The 19,850-nt window shown below is 43.5% G+C and overlaps 1 protein-coding gene and 1 long non-coding RNA gene across 4 annotated transcripts in view; both read left to right on the top strand.

The window, feature by feature from the left end:
- Positions 1-296: 296 nt before the first annotated feature.
- LOC132382369 (uncharacterized) lies at positions 297-7,610 on the top strand. Its single transcript, XR_009508294.1, has 3 exons — positions 297-412; positions 3,003-3,171; positions 4,385-7,610. It is a non-coding gene; the product is annotated as an uncharacterized LOC132382369 (long non-coding RNA).
- A 6,020-nt stretch (positions 7,611-13,630) lies between these two features.
- The window catches only part of LOC132382612 (mothers against decapentaplegic homolog 3), a 140,728-nt gene continuing 134,508 nt past the window's right edge, over positions 13,631-19,850 (top strand). For all 3 annotated transcript variants that reach the window (XR_009508422.1, XR_009508421.1, XM_059953009.1), the window contains exon 1: positions 13,631-14,408. Coding sequence is in view for 1 of the 3 variants with exons in the window: in XM_059953009.1 (XP_059808992.1) it covers positions 14,203-14,408 (206 nt within the window). In the remaining 2 variants the exon portion in view is untranslated. The remainder of the gene's footprint in view (positions 14,409-19,850) is intronic.

The following is a 19,850-nucleotide window of genomic DNA, read 5'->3' as shown; positions in this document are numbered from 1 at the left end:
ATATATAATATACAATTGATTATGTGCATTTAAATTTACCTATTTGAATAGCCGTAATAAAAAAATTAAAGTTAACTTAGATGCAATAGGCGCTTTCAAAAGTATCACCAAATTGTCAAAAATCACTCAATGAGGAAGTAGCACCAAAAAAATGGAGAAGTAGCATTTTAATTTCTTTGGCAGGTTTCCCGTCTTGAACTTCTGAAATGTCTTCCAGTCAGGGGCGAGAAATAAACGTCTGTGTATTAAGGAAAAAAGGGCGGATGTGGTAGGAGAATTTACTGGAATTTTGGGACTGGTTGCTTGGTGGATAGAAGCAGAGCTGCTGAAGTAAACAACTCAAGTACCGAGGAGAGGGAGACAAGAATAAGTTCCTTTCTACCACCAGCTCACAGAAGAATAAACCCTAGAGGTTCGTGCTGTTCTACCAATGACTAAAGCCCAGTTCAGAAGTATTGCCCACATTAAAAGTAGGTGACATTTAACCAGAGAGAGGCAGTTAGAATGATCAAGGTACAAAGAACTTGAAAGAGCTGCTTTGAAAATCCCACCGCCACGTAAACTTGCTTTTATCCGAGATAAAACTGCTATTGGTAATATTGGATTCAGCAAATGAAAAATAGTAAGGGGTAGGATTTTATTTTCCTGAAGTTTCAAATCATTTTCAACTCCGGAAAGTTATGTCTCCTTTGTGCCTGTCTATGTGAGTGTGCTTTTGTGCACCTCTGTGTATTTCTACATGTTTATTTATTCATCTGTATATGTGTGTTTGCCTGTGTGTTTGTTTACCAGTATGTGTGTATGTAGGAATGTATATCTGTCTATGTCCTGCATATAATCTCTCTCTCTCTCTCTGAAAGTTTGTATGTGGATTTTGGTATCTTTGAATATCAAAGTCTTTCTCGGGGTTCTGTATTTCTTTGGGTGTGTGTGTGCCTTTGTGTGCATGTTTCCCTGGATTTGTGTCTGTGTGTAACTGTGTATGTGTGCCTGTTGTGTGTGTATGTGCATGTGTGTATATGTGTGTGTGTTTATGTTGTGTGTCCATGTGTGTGTGTGTGTGTGTGTGTGTGTGTGTGTGTATCCGTGTCCATGTGTATGTGTGTGCATGTGTATGTTTGTCTGTGTGTGCGTGTGTATATGTGTGTCTGTTTGTGTGTGTGTGCGTGAGAGAGAGAGAGTTCATTTTCCACTGTTTATTTAACTAGCACACAGGAAGCCCATTTTAGAGAATTTATACCTTGTTTTCCTTTTCCATGTCCATCTAGTTTAAATGTGTGTTTTCCTGTGCTAGGCTGATCCACCACAGCAGACCTATCTAGACGGAAATTCTACTCCATCCCAACTTAAAACAGATTCTTCAGAGTCTCTACTGAAGGTGACAGCACCCTTACCCTGCCACTGAGGAAGAAAACAAACTGAAATTATTTAATATTCCTTCATGAAAACTGCTCCCCATAGAGTGCTTAGGGAGAGTCTTTCAATACTGCCGCAATAATCCTATCACCTTAAAAGTGTGTGTGTTTGTGTGTGTGTGTGTGTGTGTGTGTGTGTGTGTGTGACGCACACTCGGGGGGGGGGGGTGTATGTGTGTGCAGGCATGTGAGTGACACTTGCTTACCTTATTGACTTAAGAGGGATTGTACATTCATGGTCAGTTCATTAAGCATCTTCTATACTTATTAAAGTGGACATTGAGTGTTCATTCATTGTCTTCTGCTGCTGTGACCCATCCACTTCAAGGTTCAATGTGTTAAACATTCAGAGATGCTCTTCTGCACACCACGGTTGTAACACGTGGTTATTTGGGTTACTGTTGCCTTCCTGTCAGCTTGAACCAGTCTGGCCACTCTCCTCTGACCTCTCTCATTAATGAGGCAGTTTTGCCCACAGAATTGCCACTCTCTGGACATTTTTTTTCTTTTTTTGCACCATTCTCAGTAAACTTCTAGAGACAGTTGTGCGTGAGAATCCCAGGAGATCAGCAGTTTCCGAGCTTTTCAAGCCACCATGTCTGGCAGCAACGATCATTCCACGGTGAAGACAGAAAGCAAAATGCCCTTTTAAAGATGTCTGGATGTGCACTTAGAGTGTTTTAGCTGGAAGGACTGCAGAGTGAGAACTCCTAGCTGGATTTGTCCAAATGGCTTCTCTTTGCCTGTCACAGACACAATGGGCCAAGTGGCCCGCTTTTCATGCTATACTTTTGTGGTTCTAATATAAATCTCACCACCATGAAGGGTTGTTGAAACAAACAGCACACAGATGCTATACAAAATTACTAGGGGTATAGATAGGATAAATGCAAGCAGGCTTTTTCTTCTGATGTCATGTGGAACTAAAACCAGAGGCCTTGGGTTAAGGGTGAAAGGTGAAATGTTTAAGGGGAACATGAGGGGAAACTTCTTCACTCAGAGGGTCCTGAGAGTGTGGAATGAGCTGCCAGCACAAGTATTCAAGTACACAAATACTTCTATTATCAAAGGAAGTATAAATTACACCACCTTGAGATATGCATGCTCCCCAGGTAGCCACAAAGCAAGAAACACAGAAGAGTTCAATTTAAAGAAAAAAAAGAATAAAAGTTAAAAGATTAACACTTGATGTGCAAGAGAAAAAAAATACAAGTTATACAAACAATTGAAGTGAAAAACAGCATTCCGAACCAGAAAGGAAGTGGTGCATGTGAGCTTGATTTCAACTTTTAAGTTTGGATAGGGGCATGGATGGTAGGGGTATGGAGAACTGTGGTCCTGGTACAGGTCGATGGGAGCAGGCAGTTTAAATGGTGCAGCATCGACAAGATGGGCCAAAGGGCCTGTTTCTGCGCTGTACTTCTCTATGTCTCTATGGCTTTCAGTAAAAGAGGGAGGACTAAAGACTATGGTGACGAGGGTTTAAAGAAGGCTCGTGAAGAATATAAATCTTGATACATTGTGTGGCCATGTTTTACATTACCCGTAGGTGAAGAAGTGCTTCTTCCATTTTGTTCTAATTAACAGCCTTCCTACATTCCTTGTCTCTGCTCAACATCACAGAGAGATGGGGAAGGAGCTGGAAAGGAGAAAGAAAAGCTACACGTATTCTGTGACATGTGGATCCATGGCCACCTCTTGTGCCAAGAGGTGGGCTACCCTCAGAATGGAGGAGCAAACCTTATATTCCATTTGGGTAATCTCCAACCTGATGGCATGAATATCAATTTCTTCTTCCTGTTAAAAATTCTCCCCTTCCCCTATCCCCACTCTGACTTTTTTACCTCTTCTCACCTGCCTGTCTCATCCTTCTGGGTCCACTCCTCCTTCCCTTTCTCCTATGATCCACTCTCCTCTCCTATCAAATTCCTTCCTCTCCAGCTCTTGACCTTTCCCACCCACCTGACTTCACCTATCACCTTCTAGCTGTCCTCCTCCCCCCCCCACCACCTTTTTATTCTAGCATCTTCCCCCATCCTTTCCAGTCCTGAAGAAGGGCCTCGACCCAAAATATCAACCGTAATTCCTTTCTATAGATACTGCCTCACCTGCTGAGTTCCTGTTGCAATTTGTGTGTGTTGTTTCAATGTATCTCAGTGCTTTGACTGTAATTACTGCAATCTCAATGATCTGGGATTTAAACGTGCCTGGGCTCAGTTGGAATGTGTGAGCGTGCTTGCCTTGGCTTGGCACAGCACAGCCATCAACCACGTTATTGAATAGGCAGATGTCTATTTTTCTGTTTTAAAACGTCTTGCAAAATATATTGCGTTGATTCGCCAAGAAGCAAGCGACCAGAAGCAAATCTTTTTGCCTAGTGGCAGGCCAATGAATTTTGCAATTCGAACTCCACCCCCAAAGTGTAGAATGAAAGGCAGAATTGAAATATTACAACCCACCAGTCCCTTGATGATCCCTGGCTGGAGTTCTGGAAACAAATGGTAACCACGTTTTCTGTCATCTGTTCTCTACACTGCCCAGAGCATGGTCAGATCCAAAAAATGTTAGACAGGTGCAGACAGGCATGAATTTAATCCATGATCTCGAAGTCTATCACCCTGAGGTACTTTATTGCATGTAATGTACAATGGTTTCCTCTGAGTTCTATAATGCAGCCATAACCCATTAATTCCTTCTTAAATGCTCATTGCCGGAGAGGAACTGAAGTGATCCCAAGGCAGAAAAGGTGGGAAATCTTCCAATAGTGGTGAAGTCATTCCCGGAGGCTTTGGAAGAAAGGAACGATTTTAGGTAGAAAACACTTTTTTTCACCTCAGGATGTCCTAGAGTAGCTCAGAGAAAGAGGCACTCCTGATGCAGGGTCTCGACCAAAATGTCAGCCGCCTCTCTGTCTCCACAGAGGCGCCCTGATCTTGTGAGCTCCTCTAACCAATCATTTGTTGCTCCAGGTTCCATCGTCTGCATCTCTCGTGTCTCCTGTGTCCACGACGCCCATTGAATAGAAAATACTACAAAAGATGCTGGATACCACCCAGTCCTTCACAGGCAAAGCCCTCACCACTATTTGAGCACATCTACAAGGAACGTTGCCGCAAGGTATCAGCATCCATCATCAAGGACCCCCACCATCCAGGCCATGTTCATTTCTCACTGCTGCCATCAGGAAGGAGGCACAGGAGCCTTACATCCCACACCACCAGGTTCAGGAACAGTTATTACCCTTCACCCATCAGGCTCCTGAACCAGCGTGGATAACTTCACTCACTCCATCACTGAACTGATTCCACAAACTACAAACTCACTTTCAAGGACTCTACAACTCATGTTATCAGAATTATTTATTTACTCTATTATTATTATTTGAATTTGTACAACTTATCTTCTTCTGCACATTGGTTGATTGCCAGTCTTTGTGAGCAGTTGTTTCTATTGCATTTCTTTGTTCTACTGTGAATGCCGGCAAGAAAATGAATTTCATGGTCGTATTTGGTGACATGTAAATACATCGATGATAAATTTACTTTGAATTATGAACAACAGAGATAGTGTTTCTGTAGGAAAAGTAGCATCCAAGTTGTGCACAGCAAGCTCCCACAAAACAACAATATAATGATGACCAAATAGTAGCGATGCAACCCATAGGTTTTAAAGCTACATTTAATGTCAGAGAAAAGCATGCAATATACATCTTGAAATTCTTTTTCTTCACAGGCATCCACAAAAACAGACGCGTGCCTCAAAGAACGAATGACAGTTAAATGTTAGAACCCCAAAGCCCCCCCCCCAACTTCCCCTCCCAGGCACAAGCAGCAGCAAGGCAACAAGACCCCCCTCCCCTACCCCACCAGCAAGCATCTGAGGATTAATATTGAGCCAGAACTCACAGCAGTGGAAAGGATGAGCAGCGTCAAGTTCCTGGGCGTGAATATCTCTGAGGATCTATCCTGGCCCAACATATTGACGAGATCATGGGCTATACTTGATTAGGAGCTTGAAGAGATTTGGTATGTCACTGATGTACTGTGGAGAGTATTCTGACTGATTATATCATCGTCTGGTATGGAGGGGCCAACGCACAGGGTCAGAAAAAGCCGCAGAGGGTTGCAAACTCAGCCAGCTCCATCATGGGCACAAGCCTCCCCGGCATTGAGGACATCTTCAAACGGTGATGCCTCAAGAAGGCGGCATCAAGAAGGAATTTGCCTTGGTGCGTTAATAAAGCATGCAAATAAAAACAACATTCAGCAATTCATCAATGAGTTCTGAAGAAGGTCTCGACCCAAAATGTTGACTGTTTATTCATTACCATAGATGCTGCCTGACCTGCTGAGTTCCTCCAGCATTTTGTGTGTGGTTGCTCTGGATTTCCAGCATCTGCTGAATCTCTTTGTTTAACATTCAACAATTATTAAGAATAAAGGACCTTATAAAAATAATTCAGATGTGAAAGTGTGGATATGGAATAAAATGTGTATAAATACATAAATACCAGCATGTATTTACAATTTAAACAGCATTATAAAAAAGTTCAAAGAGTTTACAATGGAGTCCTGTGACTGAGGCAATAGATAGAGCAAGCAGGTGTGTGGGTGGGACTAACTAGAATGGCTATTCAAATTGACTACCTGGCGAAAAAAACTTTTAAGAAGGCATGAAGTTTTTGTTTTACTGTTCCTGTATCACTTTCCAAAAGAGAACTTTTGGAAAAGGTAGTTTGGGCTGTGCCTGCAAAGGTTTTCCCTGCCTTCCCATGCCTTCGTTCTGGACACGCCCAAGTCCTGCAGTGACAGTAGACTGTAGCCAATCACAAGTGAGGAACTTGAGCATCCAACCGCACAAGGAGGTATTGGCCTCAGTAACTCCTCGTGCAGCTGGATCCTTGGTGTTATCATTTCAGAGGATCTGTCCTGGACCCAGCACGTAACCACCATTATGAAGACAGCATGGCAGTGTCTCTCCTTCCTTGGTGCTGAGGGGGTAATGTTCTATATTCCCCTTTTGTACGATCTGTCCCCTTCAGAACATCGGATGGTTGTCAGACTTTGTCCTAGGTGTGTTTTGTTTTGTGGATTCTATTGTATTGCTTTGTTTTCCTGTAGGTTCCTGCAAGAAAATGAATCTCAGAGTATATATACTTAGATAATAAATTTAATTTGAACTTTGAACTTTTTTCTCTTTTAACTTCTGTGTTCTACAGTATGTAAACTCTGGCTTTGGTAGTGGCACTCTGGTTTTGAAAATGAATATTAAAAAATTCTGAGGCAGTTGCTCTAGGCTGAGCTATGGTGAAGCATTTTGTTAATGTGGATTCAGCAAATTACACCCAATCACTGACATTGTGATGTAACATCGTGTGTTAGGATTGTGTGACTCAGCCTGAAAAATATATGAAAATGTCATTCAAGGCTTTCTACACTCACCATCTCCAGAAAGGAGTCATTTCAACATCTTGTACACCAGTCAACTCCTCCACCCACACATACCAGTCACCCCTTATCTCCCACTGCCACTTTGGTGTCCCACAAACACACAAGAAGAGATAAAGGTGCCTTGGTAGATCAAATTACCAACATCTCAGAACTTGTAATGTTGCAGCAAGAAAATCTACTGGAAAAAATCGTTGCACTCCATCAAAGAATGCATGGAAGAATGCTTCTGTTGTGTGCCTCTCGAGTCTAGTCTGCCATTCAATAAGATCAGGGTTGAAATGATCTTGGCCTTGGATCCATTTTCCTGCCTCTTTCTGTAATCCTGGAATTAGTTTGCAGAGGGTTGTAAACTCAGCCAGCTCCATCATGGACAGTAACCTCCCCAGCATCAAGGACATCGTCGAAAGGTGAGGCCTCAAAAAGGTGGGATCCATCATTAAGGACCCCCATCATCTAGGACATGCCCTCTTCTCAATAGTACGATCACAGGGGCCTGAAGGTACCCACTCAATGTTGTAGGAACGGCTTCTTACTCTTCGCTGTCAGATTTCTGAATGGACAACATGAACACTGACTCATTATTTTCCCTCTTGTTTCAGTTAATTTTGTATATGTATTTCTTATTATAATTTATAGTACTTTTTATACATTGCACTGTACTGATGCCGCAAAACAACTAATTTCATGACATATGTTAGTGATAATAAATCTAATTCTGATTCACTCATTACCACAGAAGCTTAGTAATTACTTCTTTAACTGTAACCGGCATCAGATCTCTGAACGTTCCATGAACCCGTAAATACTGCATCACCATTTCACTCCCTTTTGGCACTGCTTGTTTGCTTTAAGTATTCCTCATTGTAATTGATGGATTTTTTAATGTATTGCTCTGTACTGCTGCCACAAAACACCAAATTTCATGACTTATATCAGTGATAATAAACCTGATTCTGATTCTGAAGCTCTTCAAGTCAGCTTGAAGTTGTGATAATGATAAAAAGGAGTCTTTTTCCTTATAAAATGGAATCGTTTACCTGTAATGCTTCTGTCTCTGTGTATGTAAAATCACAATACCTAAATTCATAGATCAACTTTATTCCCCATATATGTTCACACTCAGTGGCCACTTTATTAGGGACTTCCCGCACCCAATAAAGTGCCAATGACTGTATGTCTGTGGTCTTCTGCTGCTGTAGCCCATTCATTTCAAGCTACATCGCGTTGTGTGTTCAAAGATGCTTGTCCGAGCAACAGTGTTGTAACCCGTGGTTATCTGAGTTACTGTCGCCTTCCTGTCAGCTTGAACCAGTCTGGCCATTCTCCTCTGACCTCTCTCATTAACAAGGTGTTTTTGCCCATGAAACTGCCACTCACTTTCTTTTGTTCCTCACACCATTCTCTGTAAACTCTCGAGACCGTTGTGCATGAAAACTTCTAGGAGGTCAACTGCTTCTGAGATAGGCAAACCAGCCCATCTGGCACCAAGAATCAAGAATCATTCCACAGTGAAGATCACTTTTCTCCCCTTTTTGATGTTCGGTCTGAAGAACAACTGAACCTCTTGACCATGTCTGCATGCTTTTATGCATTGAGTTGCCGCCACATGATTGGCTAATTATATACTTGCATTAATGAGCAAGTGTACAGGTGTAACTAATTCCTAATAACATATTAGGAATTTGCTGTGGTGTGTTGTTGCAAAATGCAACAAAAAACAATATACAACAATTATAAAGACTTAAAACATATAAAAATAAAGTTTGGTATTAAAGTGTGAACATAGAAGGGAAAGTGCAGAAATATCATCAAGTATTTAGTGTGTAAACAGCATTATAAAAAGTGCTGGGTGGGTGTTGTCAACAATGTAGCACTACATCTAATATCCAAGATGTCAGATGATTTTCCAATGTTAATATCCAGACAAAGACAACACCCAATGCCAAAGATATCCAAGATTTAAAACTGAAGATGAAAGGTCAGCTTACATTGTTGTTTATTTGAAGAGTCCGTACTGGAGCACTATGGGAGGATGTGACATTTGCTAATTCGGAAACCATCCCTTCTCTTACTCATTTGTATTTTTGAAGCTTTAACGGCCACACAAAGATCATTTAATCTGATGCACTTTTGTCAGCAAAGGCTCTAGCAAACCTCTTCAGATGCACCATTGGGTGTTTGATGTTTTCTTTGAATGGGTTCCATAGTGTTTCTTTTTCTATTGGCTGTCTATGGGAAGATGAATCTCAGGGTTGTACTCTGCGTATGTACTTTGATAATAAATGTATTTTGAACTTTGACATCAGAACATCTTTCAAGAGGCTGAACCCTTGCAGGGCTTCAGGCCCTGATGGTGTACCTGGTGGGGCAAACAATGGGTGGGATGTTCAAGGCCATCTTCAATCTCTCACTGCTGCAGTCAGAGGTCCCCACCTGCTTCAAAAGGGTAACAATCATACCAGTGCCCAGGAAGAGCAGGGTGAGTTGCCCCAATGACTGACTGAACGAATGAGTGTGGCACTCACACCCACTGTGGCAAAGTGCTTTGGGAGGTTGGTCATGGCTAGAATCAACTCCTGCCTCAGCAAGGACCAGGATCCACTGCAACTTGCCTGTTGACACAAGTGCAATCTCACCGGCTCTCCCTTGGATCACCTGGACAACAGTAATACCCACATCAGGCTGCTGTTTGTTGACTACAGCTCAATCATACCCTCAGTTCCAATCAACAAGCTCCAAAAGCTGGGCCTCTGTACCTCCCTCTGCAAACTGGATCCTTGACCTCCTCACCAGGAAACCAGAGTCTCTGCAGATCAGAAATAAAAAATCTCCTCCTTGCTGACAATCAACACCTGGAAGATACGTGCTTAGCCCACTGCTCTACTCACTCTTCACCCACGACTGTGTGGCTCGGCACAGCTCAAATGCCATTTCATAAATTTGCCAATGACACAACTATTGTTGGCAGAATTTCAGATGGTGATGAGGAGGCGTACAGAACAAGATGGATCAGCTGGTTGAGTGGTATCACAACAACAACCTTGCACTCAATGTCAGTAGAAACAAGGAATTGATTGTGGACTTCAGGAAGGGGAAGTTCATGGAACCCACCAGTCCTCATTGAGAGATCAGGAATGGAGAGGGTGAGCAGGTTCATGTTCCTGGGCGTCAACATCCCTGGACCCAGCGTATTGATGCAATTAAAATGAATGCACCTCAACAGCTATATTTTATTATGAGTTTGAAGAGAATGGGTCTGACACCAAACACATTCACAAATTTTTACACAAGTACTGTGGAGAGCCTTCTAACTGTTTGCATCACCACCTGGTATGGAGGGGTCACTGCACAGGATCGAGAAAACCTGCAAGAAGTTGTAAACTCAGCCAGCTCAATAATGGGAACTAGCCTTCTCATCATCAAAAACACCTCCACAAGGTGCTATCTCAAAAAGGCAGCACTCGTCATTAAGGACCACATCACCCAAAACATGTCCTCCTCTTCCCATTGCTACCATCAGGGAGGAGGTACAGGAGGCCAAAGAAACACAAACAATATTTCAGGAATAGTTTCTTCCCCTCTGCCATCAAATTTCTGAATAGACAACAAATTCATGAACACTACCTCATTATCGTTTTTCCTCTCTTTTTGCACTTTTTATTTAACTTTTTAAATATATTCTTCTTATGGTAATTTATAGTTATGTGTTGCAATGTACTGCTGCTGCATAACAACAAATTTCACAACATGCCAGTGATAATAAATCTGATTCTTGTACTTATTTATTGTCTCTATATCCTATTGTAAACGAGAGTGATTTTCTATGTGTGGCACTTCAATGCTGTAACAAATTTCATGATGTGTCTGTGATAATAAACCTGATTCTGATTCAGAGCTTTTTCAAACTCTGGTTAGGCTGCATATGGAGTATTACATTCAATTTTGGGCGCCCCTTTATAAGAAGGTTGTGGAGGTTTTGGAGAGGATGTAGAAGAGGTTTACTGCCTGGAAGAAGGCCGTATGCTATAAGGCGAGTTGTATAAATTTGGTTTGTTTTCTCTGGAGTGCAGGAGGCTGACAGCGCATCCTGATGAAGTTTTTAAAATTATGAGGCATTGTGCAGAGTAAAGAGCCAATCGAAATGTTTGCTGCTAGAGAGCCTACCTTGCTTGATGACCTAGACCCTGTTGTGATCTCAGCTGATTCTCTTCACTATCCACCAACTTTGATGTCATCCAAAAACTCGCTAACCATGCCAATTATTCTCTCATCTATATTATTATCAAAGATGACGATAATCCCTGCGGCACACTGCTGGTTACAGGCCTCCAACTTGAGAAAGAACTGTAAGCCCTTCCTCTAAGCCAATTGGCTCGGTGCTGTGATGGAAATGAGAAAGATTCTTTGGGTCTCAAAGGCAAGAGTTCTGGACACACAGTTTTAATAATAAGGAGTTTATTTACAAGAGGAGAAAAAGCCTGGGAACAACACAAGCGACTACAGTATTCGTACAAACGCGCTTAGACTACTACAATACTTGCCACCCTTGGCTATGGGCAAGCACGGCTCTTTGCTAAAGGGACGATAATAAACGCTCCCACAACCCTATTCAATGCACGGCTCACCACATGTCTTCAGCGCCGTTCTGCAGTCTTCAGCCCGGAGTGAAGCAGGGTGGTCCCTCGAGGATGGCAAAAGAGAGCAAGCCAAGCACATGTAGCACCCTTTATAGGTCAGGGGGCCAACGGCTTGGTGCTAGACAGGTTAATCCAATTAAGGTGGCCAATGGTTAAGTGTGCATTGATTAGTTGGGAGGGGCGAAATGTTGACTGGCAGGTGGTGTGACCTCCGACCAGGTGAGGGGAGTGCTGTCATGTGACAGGCACGGCTCTCTGGTTACACTCGGTTACGCTGGATCCTTCCCAACCAGCCTGCCATGCAAAGCCTTGTTAAAGGCAAGTCTTGTCTAAAGTCCCAGTGACAATGAAGAAACAACAGGGTTTTTGGAGTCATTGATGTGTAGAGCCACATAGCCCATCAACACCATTTAAAAGAATGCTACAATAATCTCATTTTACTCTCTCCACACTTCCGTCAATCTGTGTAGATTCAAGCACTCATTTACACGTGGTGGTTGTCCATTGCATCCGATGATGACAGGAAACCTGGGTGGGAGAGGTTTTAAAGTGGAAAAAGTGGGGAAGTTCCATTCTCTGTATCTCAGGAAGCCAGGCCCAGTGGTACAAAGAGGCATCTCAAACTGGGGTCTCTCTCGGTTGCAGTGGATTACCGTATCGTCCTCAGCACCTCGTCATGTGCTTCGCTCTCCACGGAGTCTTGCAGTACTGTCTTCCTAGTCATTGGACCTCACTGTAGATCGCCAGAGCTGACTTCACATGCTGGGGCAAACATGTCCTTATCTCACAGGGGTATGAGGTCTGCCAGCTACGTTCAGCTGGTTTAGTCCACCTGTTGAAGGAGAGTGTTAGGGAGAAGGCTGAAGAATGGTGTTTAGAGGGATTATAAATTGCAGATGATGGAATGGCTGAGCAGACTCGGAGGGCCATAAGGCCCATTTCTGCTCCTGTCTTACAGTCTCTTCCAGCTATTCAATCCCAGCTTCTCACTTCATACCCCCTCCCTCACCTTCTCCTCTCCTGGTCTCACCTATCAACTGCCAGCTTGTACTTCTTCCCTCTTCCTTTCCAGTCCCGATGAAGGGTCTCAGCCCAAAACATCGACTGTTTATTCCTCTCCATAGATACTGCCTGACCCGCCAAGTTCCTCCGGCATCTTGCGCGTGTCAGTCCCAGGCACCCACTTGAATAAAAGCAAACTTGCCCACACATCACTTTCCCCATTTGCGATGCGGGAAAGCCACAGAATAAAAGCTGAAAGTGCGGGAATGCAACAAACTGTGCAAATGCAAATATAAACAATTAACAATAAACAACCAGAGCGCGAAATAACAAGATAAAGAGTCCTTAAAATGAGATCATTGGCTGAGGGAATATCTCAATAGATGAATACTGTATAGATATCCCCTTTTGTTCAAGAGCCTGATGGTTGAGGGACGTAACTGTCTTGAACTCAGTAATAGGAGCAATGAGGCTCTTGTACCTTCTACCTGAAATGAGAAAAGAATATTGACTGGGCGATGATGATGGACGCTGCTTTTCTCCGGCAACGTTTCATGCACATGTGCTCAGTGGTTGGGAGGGCTCTATTTGTGATATACTGGGCCGAATCCACTACCATTTGTAGGGTTTTCCTCAGCCAGTCAGCACACTTTCCACCACACATCTACAGAAGTTTGCTAAGGTTTTTGGAGACATGCCGAACCTCCGCAGCCTCCTGAGGAAGTAGAGGCGCTGTGGTGCTTTATTTGCAGTTACACGTGTATGATGGATGGAAAATGGATGGAAAAAAGCGTTGCGCTTTTTGGGATTCGCGTTTCAGGTCAACGACCTTTCGACAGAACTGGAACAAAAAGTCAGGAGGTAGACCAGGTTTCAAAATGGAGGGGAGTGAGGAAAGGGGGTGGGGGTGTGAAACAGGCGAGGATAAATGGTCCAAGCAAAGACGACAATGACCCCAACATGCCGCTGTAGTTCATTGTTTTAATGAGCTGCGATAAAGTGCAGTAATTGATTTCAAATGAGTACTTGTTTACAGGTAAAGTTGAGGGTGAAGTACTGACGCTCCCCCAGTCTTTCTACTGATATGACAAGATTGCGAGAACTTTTAGATCAGTTGAAGAAGGCATTTCCCTTTCACGGGCTCCTCACTGATTGGCGCTGGTTCCGGAGGGAGGGGTGAGTCTGTACTACGACACCCACAAACACTCTTCCACACTTGGTCTCCTGTCTAGGTCCCCGCAGTAAAATAATTTGCATTAAACACAGGCTCCAGTTCGAGCTGAGTGGTCGCCGCACTATTGCAAACCCCCCGTCGTGGGAAGGCGGATTAATTTTAATAGCAGAGCAAAGGAGAAAGGAACGAAACAACACTTTGGTAAACAGATCTATTTTTGTTACTGGCAGAGAGAGAGAGAAAAAAAGCCTGAAGCTAAAGAGAGGACAGATCTGAATCTCTCATTCACGTGGATTGCAAAGAAGGCAGCGGCACTCTATTGAGAGGGCGGAGGGTTACCGAAGTTTCAGCACTGCAGGAGGGGTGTGCAGAGGTCGGCTGGTCCCGCAGTGAAATTGACGAGGCGAGAGAAAAAGTTTGGTGAAACTTACCGGAGAAGTTTGGGGTTGGCGGTCTGTCTGCGACGGTGTTCGTCTCCCTTGTCTCTTACCGAGGACGCGTTCAAGGAGATCGGTTACTCGAACATGTCTTCGATCTTGCCTTTCACCCCGCCGATTGTCAAGCGCCTGCTGGGCTGGAAGAAGGGAGAACAAAACGGGCAGGAGGAGAAATGGTGCGAAAAAGCCGTGAAAAGTTTGGTGAAAAAGTTGAAAAAGACCGGCCAGTTGGATGAGTTGGAAAAGGCAATTACCACCCAGAGTATTAATACCAAGTGTATAACCATCCCCAGGTAAAGCGATATATTTTAAGAGACTTATTTTTTTTAAACTGTGGAATAGATTCTGGTTGCAATTTTTTGTTTTTTGAATTCCGTATTTTTTTTACCCAAGACTTGATGTGTGCTGGGGTGGAGAGATGTCAGCTGTAGTCAGCATGGGTTTACTGGTGTGTCTCAGAATGTCGTTTCCCGGCATCTTGTGTCGAGAACGGCAGGAGGCTGCAGTTAAATTTGTTCTTGAAATGAATGTCATACCGCACCAACAATAGTACACAAACTAACGCAGGCGGCTCAACCGAGCAGAAATAACAGGTGATCATTTCCGGCCGCTGTCTTTGGTATGGGGGGTGTTGGGGAGAGGATCCCCGGAGTTATTTTCGATACAGAGTTTGGGGGGCGGTTGAATTGACTGGTAAAATTGGGCACATTCTTGGGGCCGTGTTTCATTTTGCCTCCTGGAAGACGGTGTCGCTATTCTGCTCAGCTACCAATGGAAGGGGGGAGGGGTTGGAGTGGGCGAAAAGGGTTGGGAAGAAAGCATTTAAAAAGTATTAAATAATTTGCGGCCAAATCTTTGTGGTGTGAGGTTACACTGGATGGAGATGAATTTGGTTTCTTGGACCCTTGAGATGATTTAGACCCTGCAGGGATTGTGGAGTCAGTTGATGGATGCTGTTATACATCACAGGCACTTTTCTCCCTAGTCTAATCGAAGTGCACATGATCACCTTCTTATACAGGCCATTTGGCCCATTGTAATCTGTTTCTCCTCCAGAGAATTATGGATGAGTACATAGACGGGAGAGCTATGGTGTAGGTGCGAATGGATGTGGAGAGGGTGTTTCCTGCAGCGGGGGAGTCGAGGAAGGGCGACGCTGTAGAAAATCAAATTCAAGTTGTCATTCAACCAGACATGAATACAGCCGAATGAAACGGCGTTCTTCTGGGGCCAGGGTGCAAAACGTACACGGCACTTTCAAAATAGTGAGCAAAAACAACATAGTCACGCAAAAGACGTGTGCAACGTTGAGGAGGAATTTCTTCACCCAGATGGTGTTGAATTCCACAGATTCATTGACACAGGAGGCTGTGTAGGCCAAGTCGTTGGGTATATTTAAAGCAGAGATTGATGGGTTCTTGATTAAGTAAGAATGTCAAAGGTTACGGGGAGAAAGCAGGAGAATGGAGTTGAGAGGGATAATAAGTCAGCCATGATGGAATGGCAGAATGGACTCGATGGGATGAATGGCCTAATTCTGCTATGTCTGGTTTTGTGAGTCCATGGGACTAGGAAGAATGACAGCTTGGCACAGAGTAGATGGGTCGAAGGGTCTACTCTATGACAGTCACTTTTCTTGAGGCTGCCCATCCACTTGGATTAATGTCTCTGTTCCCCAGGCTGGATCATGCTCAACACAGGGTTTTGCTCTACGGGTGATATTGAAAAACCATCACAGATCTCCAGACCCTGCCGAGGGCTCAATGACAGTAACCTAGCTTTAGGTAATTTGCAAATGGTTTAGGTTGAAGTGTTTACCTGGAGATGTGTTAAATGATAATGTGCAGGCAGAATCCAGAATTGGAATTCAGCCTTCTATGTAAGGACGTGGGGAGAAAACAGTACAGGCCCTGTGGCCCACAACGTGATGCCTACCTTTTAACCTACTGCAAGATCAAACCCTTCCCTCTCACATGGATCTCCAGTTTTCATTCATCTATGTGCCTTTCTAATAATGTCGTAAATGTCCCTGAAGTATCTGCCTCTACTGTTACCCCTGGCAGAGCATTTCACGCACCTACCACTCTGTGTACAAAAAAAATTACGTCTGACATCCCCTATTCTTTCCTCCAGTCACCTGAAAATTAAGGCCTTTTGTATTAACCATTGCCACCGTGGGGGAAAATCTCTGGCAGTCCACTCTATCTGTGCCTCATGTCATCTTGTATATCTCTGTCATTTCTCATCCTCCTTCAGTTCAAAGAGAAAAGCCATAGTTTACTCAGCTTATCCTTGTAGGACATGCTCTCTAATTCAGACAGCATCCTGGTAAATCTGCATCTTCCCTAAATCTTCCCCATTTTTCCTATAATAAAGCAACCAGAACCGAACACAAGTGTGGTCTGACCAGGGTTTTATGGAGCTGCAACATTACCGTAGGTTCTTGAACTGAATTCCCCGACTAATGAAGGCCAACACACCATACGTCGCCTTCAGCACCTTACCAACTTGCGCAGCTGCTACAGGAGTGTGCTGCAGTCGTCTCCCCCTCCAGACTAGTCTGCCATTCAGTCAGATCAGGGCTGAAGTGATCTTGGCCTTGGATCCGTTTTCCCTGCCCTTTTCTGTAATTGTGGGCTCTTCTCCAGATTCGCAGCTTGCAGAGGGTTGTAGACTTGGCCAGTTCCATTATGGCCACTAGCCTCCTCAGCATCGAGAACGCCTTCGAAACGTGATGTCTCAGAAAGGTGGCATCAATCATCAAGGACCCCAGCACCCAGGATATGACCTTTTTATTGCTACTATCAGATAGGCAGTCAGGCTCTTGAAGACACGCAGTCAATTTTTAGAAACAGCTTTTCCCTCTCCACCATCAGATTTATGAATGGACAATGAACTAACCCATGTATACTAACTCACTACTTTGTTCTCTTTTTGTACCTCTTATTTAACTTAATTTTATATATATTTATTACTGTAATTTACAGTATATTGTATGAATGAAATAATTCATAACTGTGCAGTTTGAGGGGTTGATGGTTGGGTTGTGCTGTTCCCCAATCTTGGCAATTTACTTGCAAACATCTTGTCACTATGTGAGGAGACTTTGTCAGTTACACACTGTCTCCTCACGTGGTGACAAAATATTTGCAAGTAAACTGCCAAGATGGAAGAACAACTCAACTCAACTATTTTATGTATTATTGCCGCAAAACAATACATTTCATGGCATGTGTCAATGATATTAAACCTGATTCTGATCCTCTCAGATCGTCTGGGCTTTGGAAATGTTCCCTTAATTTGACCTCCACAGCTCCCTAGAGGACTGAATGCAGTCATCCTGGAACCTTGGCCCTTCTTCAATCAGGCGTTATAAACTCAGAGTGCACTGTGCAAAGCCAAAACTAGAGAACAATTAAAGTTAAATTTGCATTTCTTTTGTGTGCATGCATGTGCATGAGGGAGAGGCGAGAGATTGTGGGCCATTATTTAACCGAGCGACTTTGAGCATTTCTATGGGGCCTTGCAGTTTTCATTTTTATACATTCTGTCGTAGCTCGCACTGCGCTCAGTTCCTGATTAGTGACAGGTGAGTGTGACACAATTTCTAACTGAACAAGTTGATTCTCAGTTGCTCGAGTCGTGTTTGATCCTGAGGACATGTTGTTATATATTCAGTGCATCTTGCCTTGCTTGTCAAATAACGGTGTTGGGATTTTGTGTCCAAAATCTTCGTCAGAGTCTGTTTTAAAGAGGGAAGGGGTGCACTGAGGTTTAAGGAGGGAATTTCAGAACTTGGGTCCAACACTTGTTCAGTAAAAATATCAAGAGATATGGGGATTCTTCCTACATTCCATAACCGTACTGGTTGGTAGGTTAATTGGTCGTTGTAAATTGTCCTGTGATAGACTGCTGTTAAGTCAGAGGAACACAGCTCATTGGGTCATAACGGCCTATTCTGCGCTGTATCTCCAAGATTTGATCTTTTTATTTTGAGGGTTGGGGTAAAATGTTTGATTTGTGAGGATCGTTTGCAAACCTGAACAATATCTGACGCTCTGGATAGACCACACTTTGAGTATTGTGATAAGATGGTCACCTCATTATAGGGAGGATGTGGAAGGTTTAGAGAGGGTGCGGAAGAGATTTGCCAGAATGCTACTGTGCCTTATAAAGGTGGCCTCTTTGGAGCAAAGGAGGGTGTGAGATGATTTGATAGAGGTGTATAAGATAATAGGAGATATAGATCGAGTGGACAGCCAGAGTCCTTTTTCCATGGGCAGAAATGGCTAATGCACTGGGCATAATTTTAAGGTGATTGGAGGAAAGTATAGGGCAATGCCAGAGATAGTTCTTTTTACATGGAGTTGATTGGTGAATGGAACACTCTGGCAGGGTGGTAGTAGTTGCAGATACATTTGGGACATTTAAGAGATTCTTAGATGGCCATATGGACATTAGATGTTAGAACGTTAGGGTTATATTAGAATGACCTTGAGAGTAGGTTGAACCATCTGCGGAACATTGTGGGACAAAGGGCCTGTACTGTGCTTTATTGTTCTATGTTTTGTAATCGGGGTTGTCAGGAGAATTAAGGGAAACTTTCCCCTTTCACCAGGCTGTTGTCACAATAGAGTGATTGCCGGGCAGTGGGAATAGACTCTCATAATCTGTGTTGTTCACAAATTAAGTTGAAGGTTTAATGTTAAAGTGATGAAGATTCTATCAGTGATGTGTGACAACTATGAGCTTCATGGTATTCAACACCTGTGGAATGTTCTCATCTTATTTTCATCTGCTGTTGAGATCTTTTGCAGTACTCTTGTCTCCTTAGATTACTCTGTGACGTTAAATCCAATCCTGTCTTCAGAAAGGGTTATTGTTCCTTTACTTTTGGGTCCAAATCTTCCTTCCTGACAGAACTGGGGGAATATCTTCCCCAAAAGGACAGCTGTGATGTGAGATGACCTACCATTGCTACCTTTGGCATATGACATAGCAGCAGAATTAGGCCATTCGGCCCATCATGTCTACTCTGCCGTTCGATCATTTCTGATTTATTATCCCATTCTGCCTCTTCCCATAACCTTTGACACCCATACTAATCAAAAACCTATCAACCTCCTCTTTGAATATACCCAATGATGGCCATCTGTGGCAATAAATTACACAGATTCACCACCCACTGGCTAAAGAAATTCTTCCTCATCTCTTCTAAATGGACGTCCTTGTGTTCTGAGGCTGTGCCTTCTGGGCCTAGACTCTCCCAGAATTGGTAACATTCTCTCTTCATCCACCCTGTCCATATTCGATGGGTTTCAGTGAGATTCCCACCCCCCCCATTCTTCTAAACCCCAACAAGTATAGGCCCAGAGCCATCAAATGCTCCTCATACACTTAATTCCAGAGATCATTTATTAGCAGTTCCCACTTTAACCCAAAATCTGGCATTGCAGCTGTCTTTCTGGTTTATCTATTCAAACAGACCTTGAGGCTCTGCAAAACAGATCCACAAGAGTGAGTTCATTTTCTGCTCTCTCATCCCCCACCCTCGTGCACTCTATACCAGAGGCCAATGGGCAGCTGTTGATGCCTCTGGGCCCAGATGTGTCAGGCGATCGTACTTCCCACGTTGGCAGCCTTGTTCACTCAGCCTGTAGAACTGGAATGGAAGCGAATGATCTGGAGTTCTGAGTCAAGAGCAACCACCAGTCTGCAGTCTGTTCTGGCCCTGG

Source organism: Hypanus sabinus, chromosome 28 (genome assembly GCF_030144855.1).
Source record: "Hypanus sabinus isolate sHypSab1 chromosome 28, sHypSab1.hap1, whole genome shotgun sequence".
NCBI classification, from domain to species: Eukaryota; Metazoa; Chordata; class Chondrichthyes; order Myliobatiformes; family Dasyatidae; genus Hypanus; species Hypanus sabinus.
The sequence above is the reverse complement of the archived record's forward strand: the minus strand, read 5'-3'. Positions and strand labels throughout refer to the sequence as shown.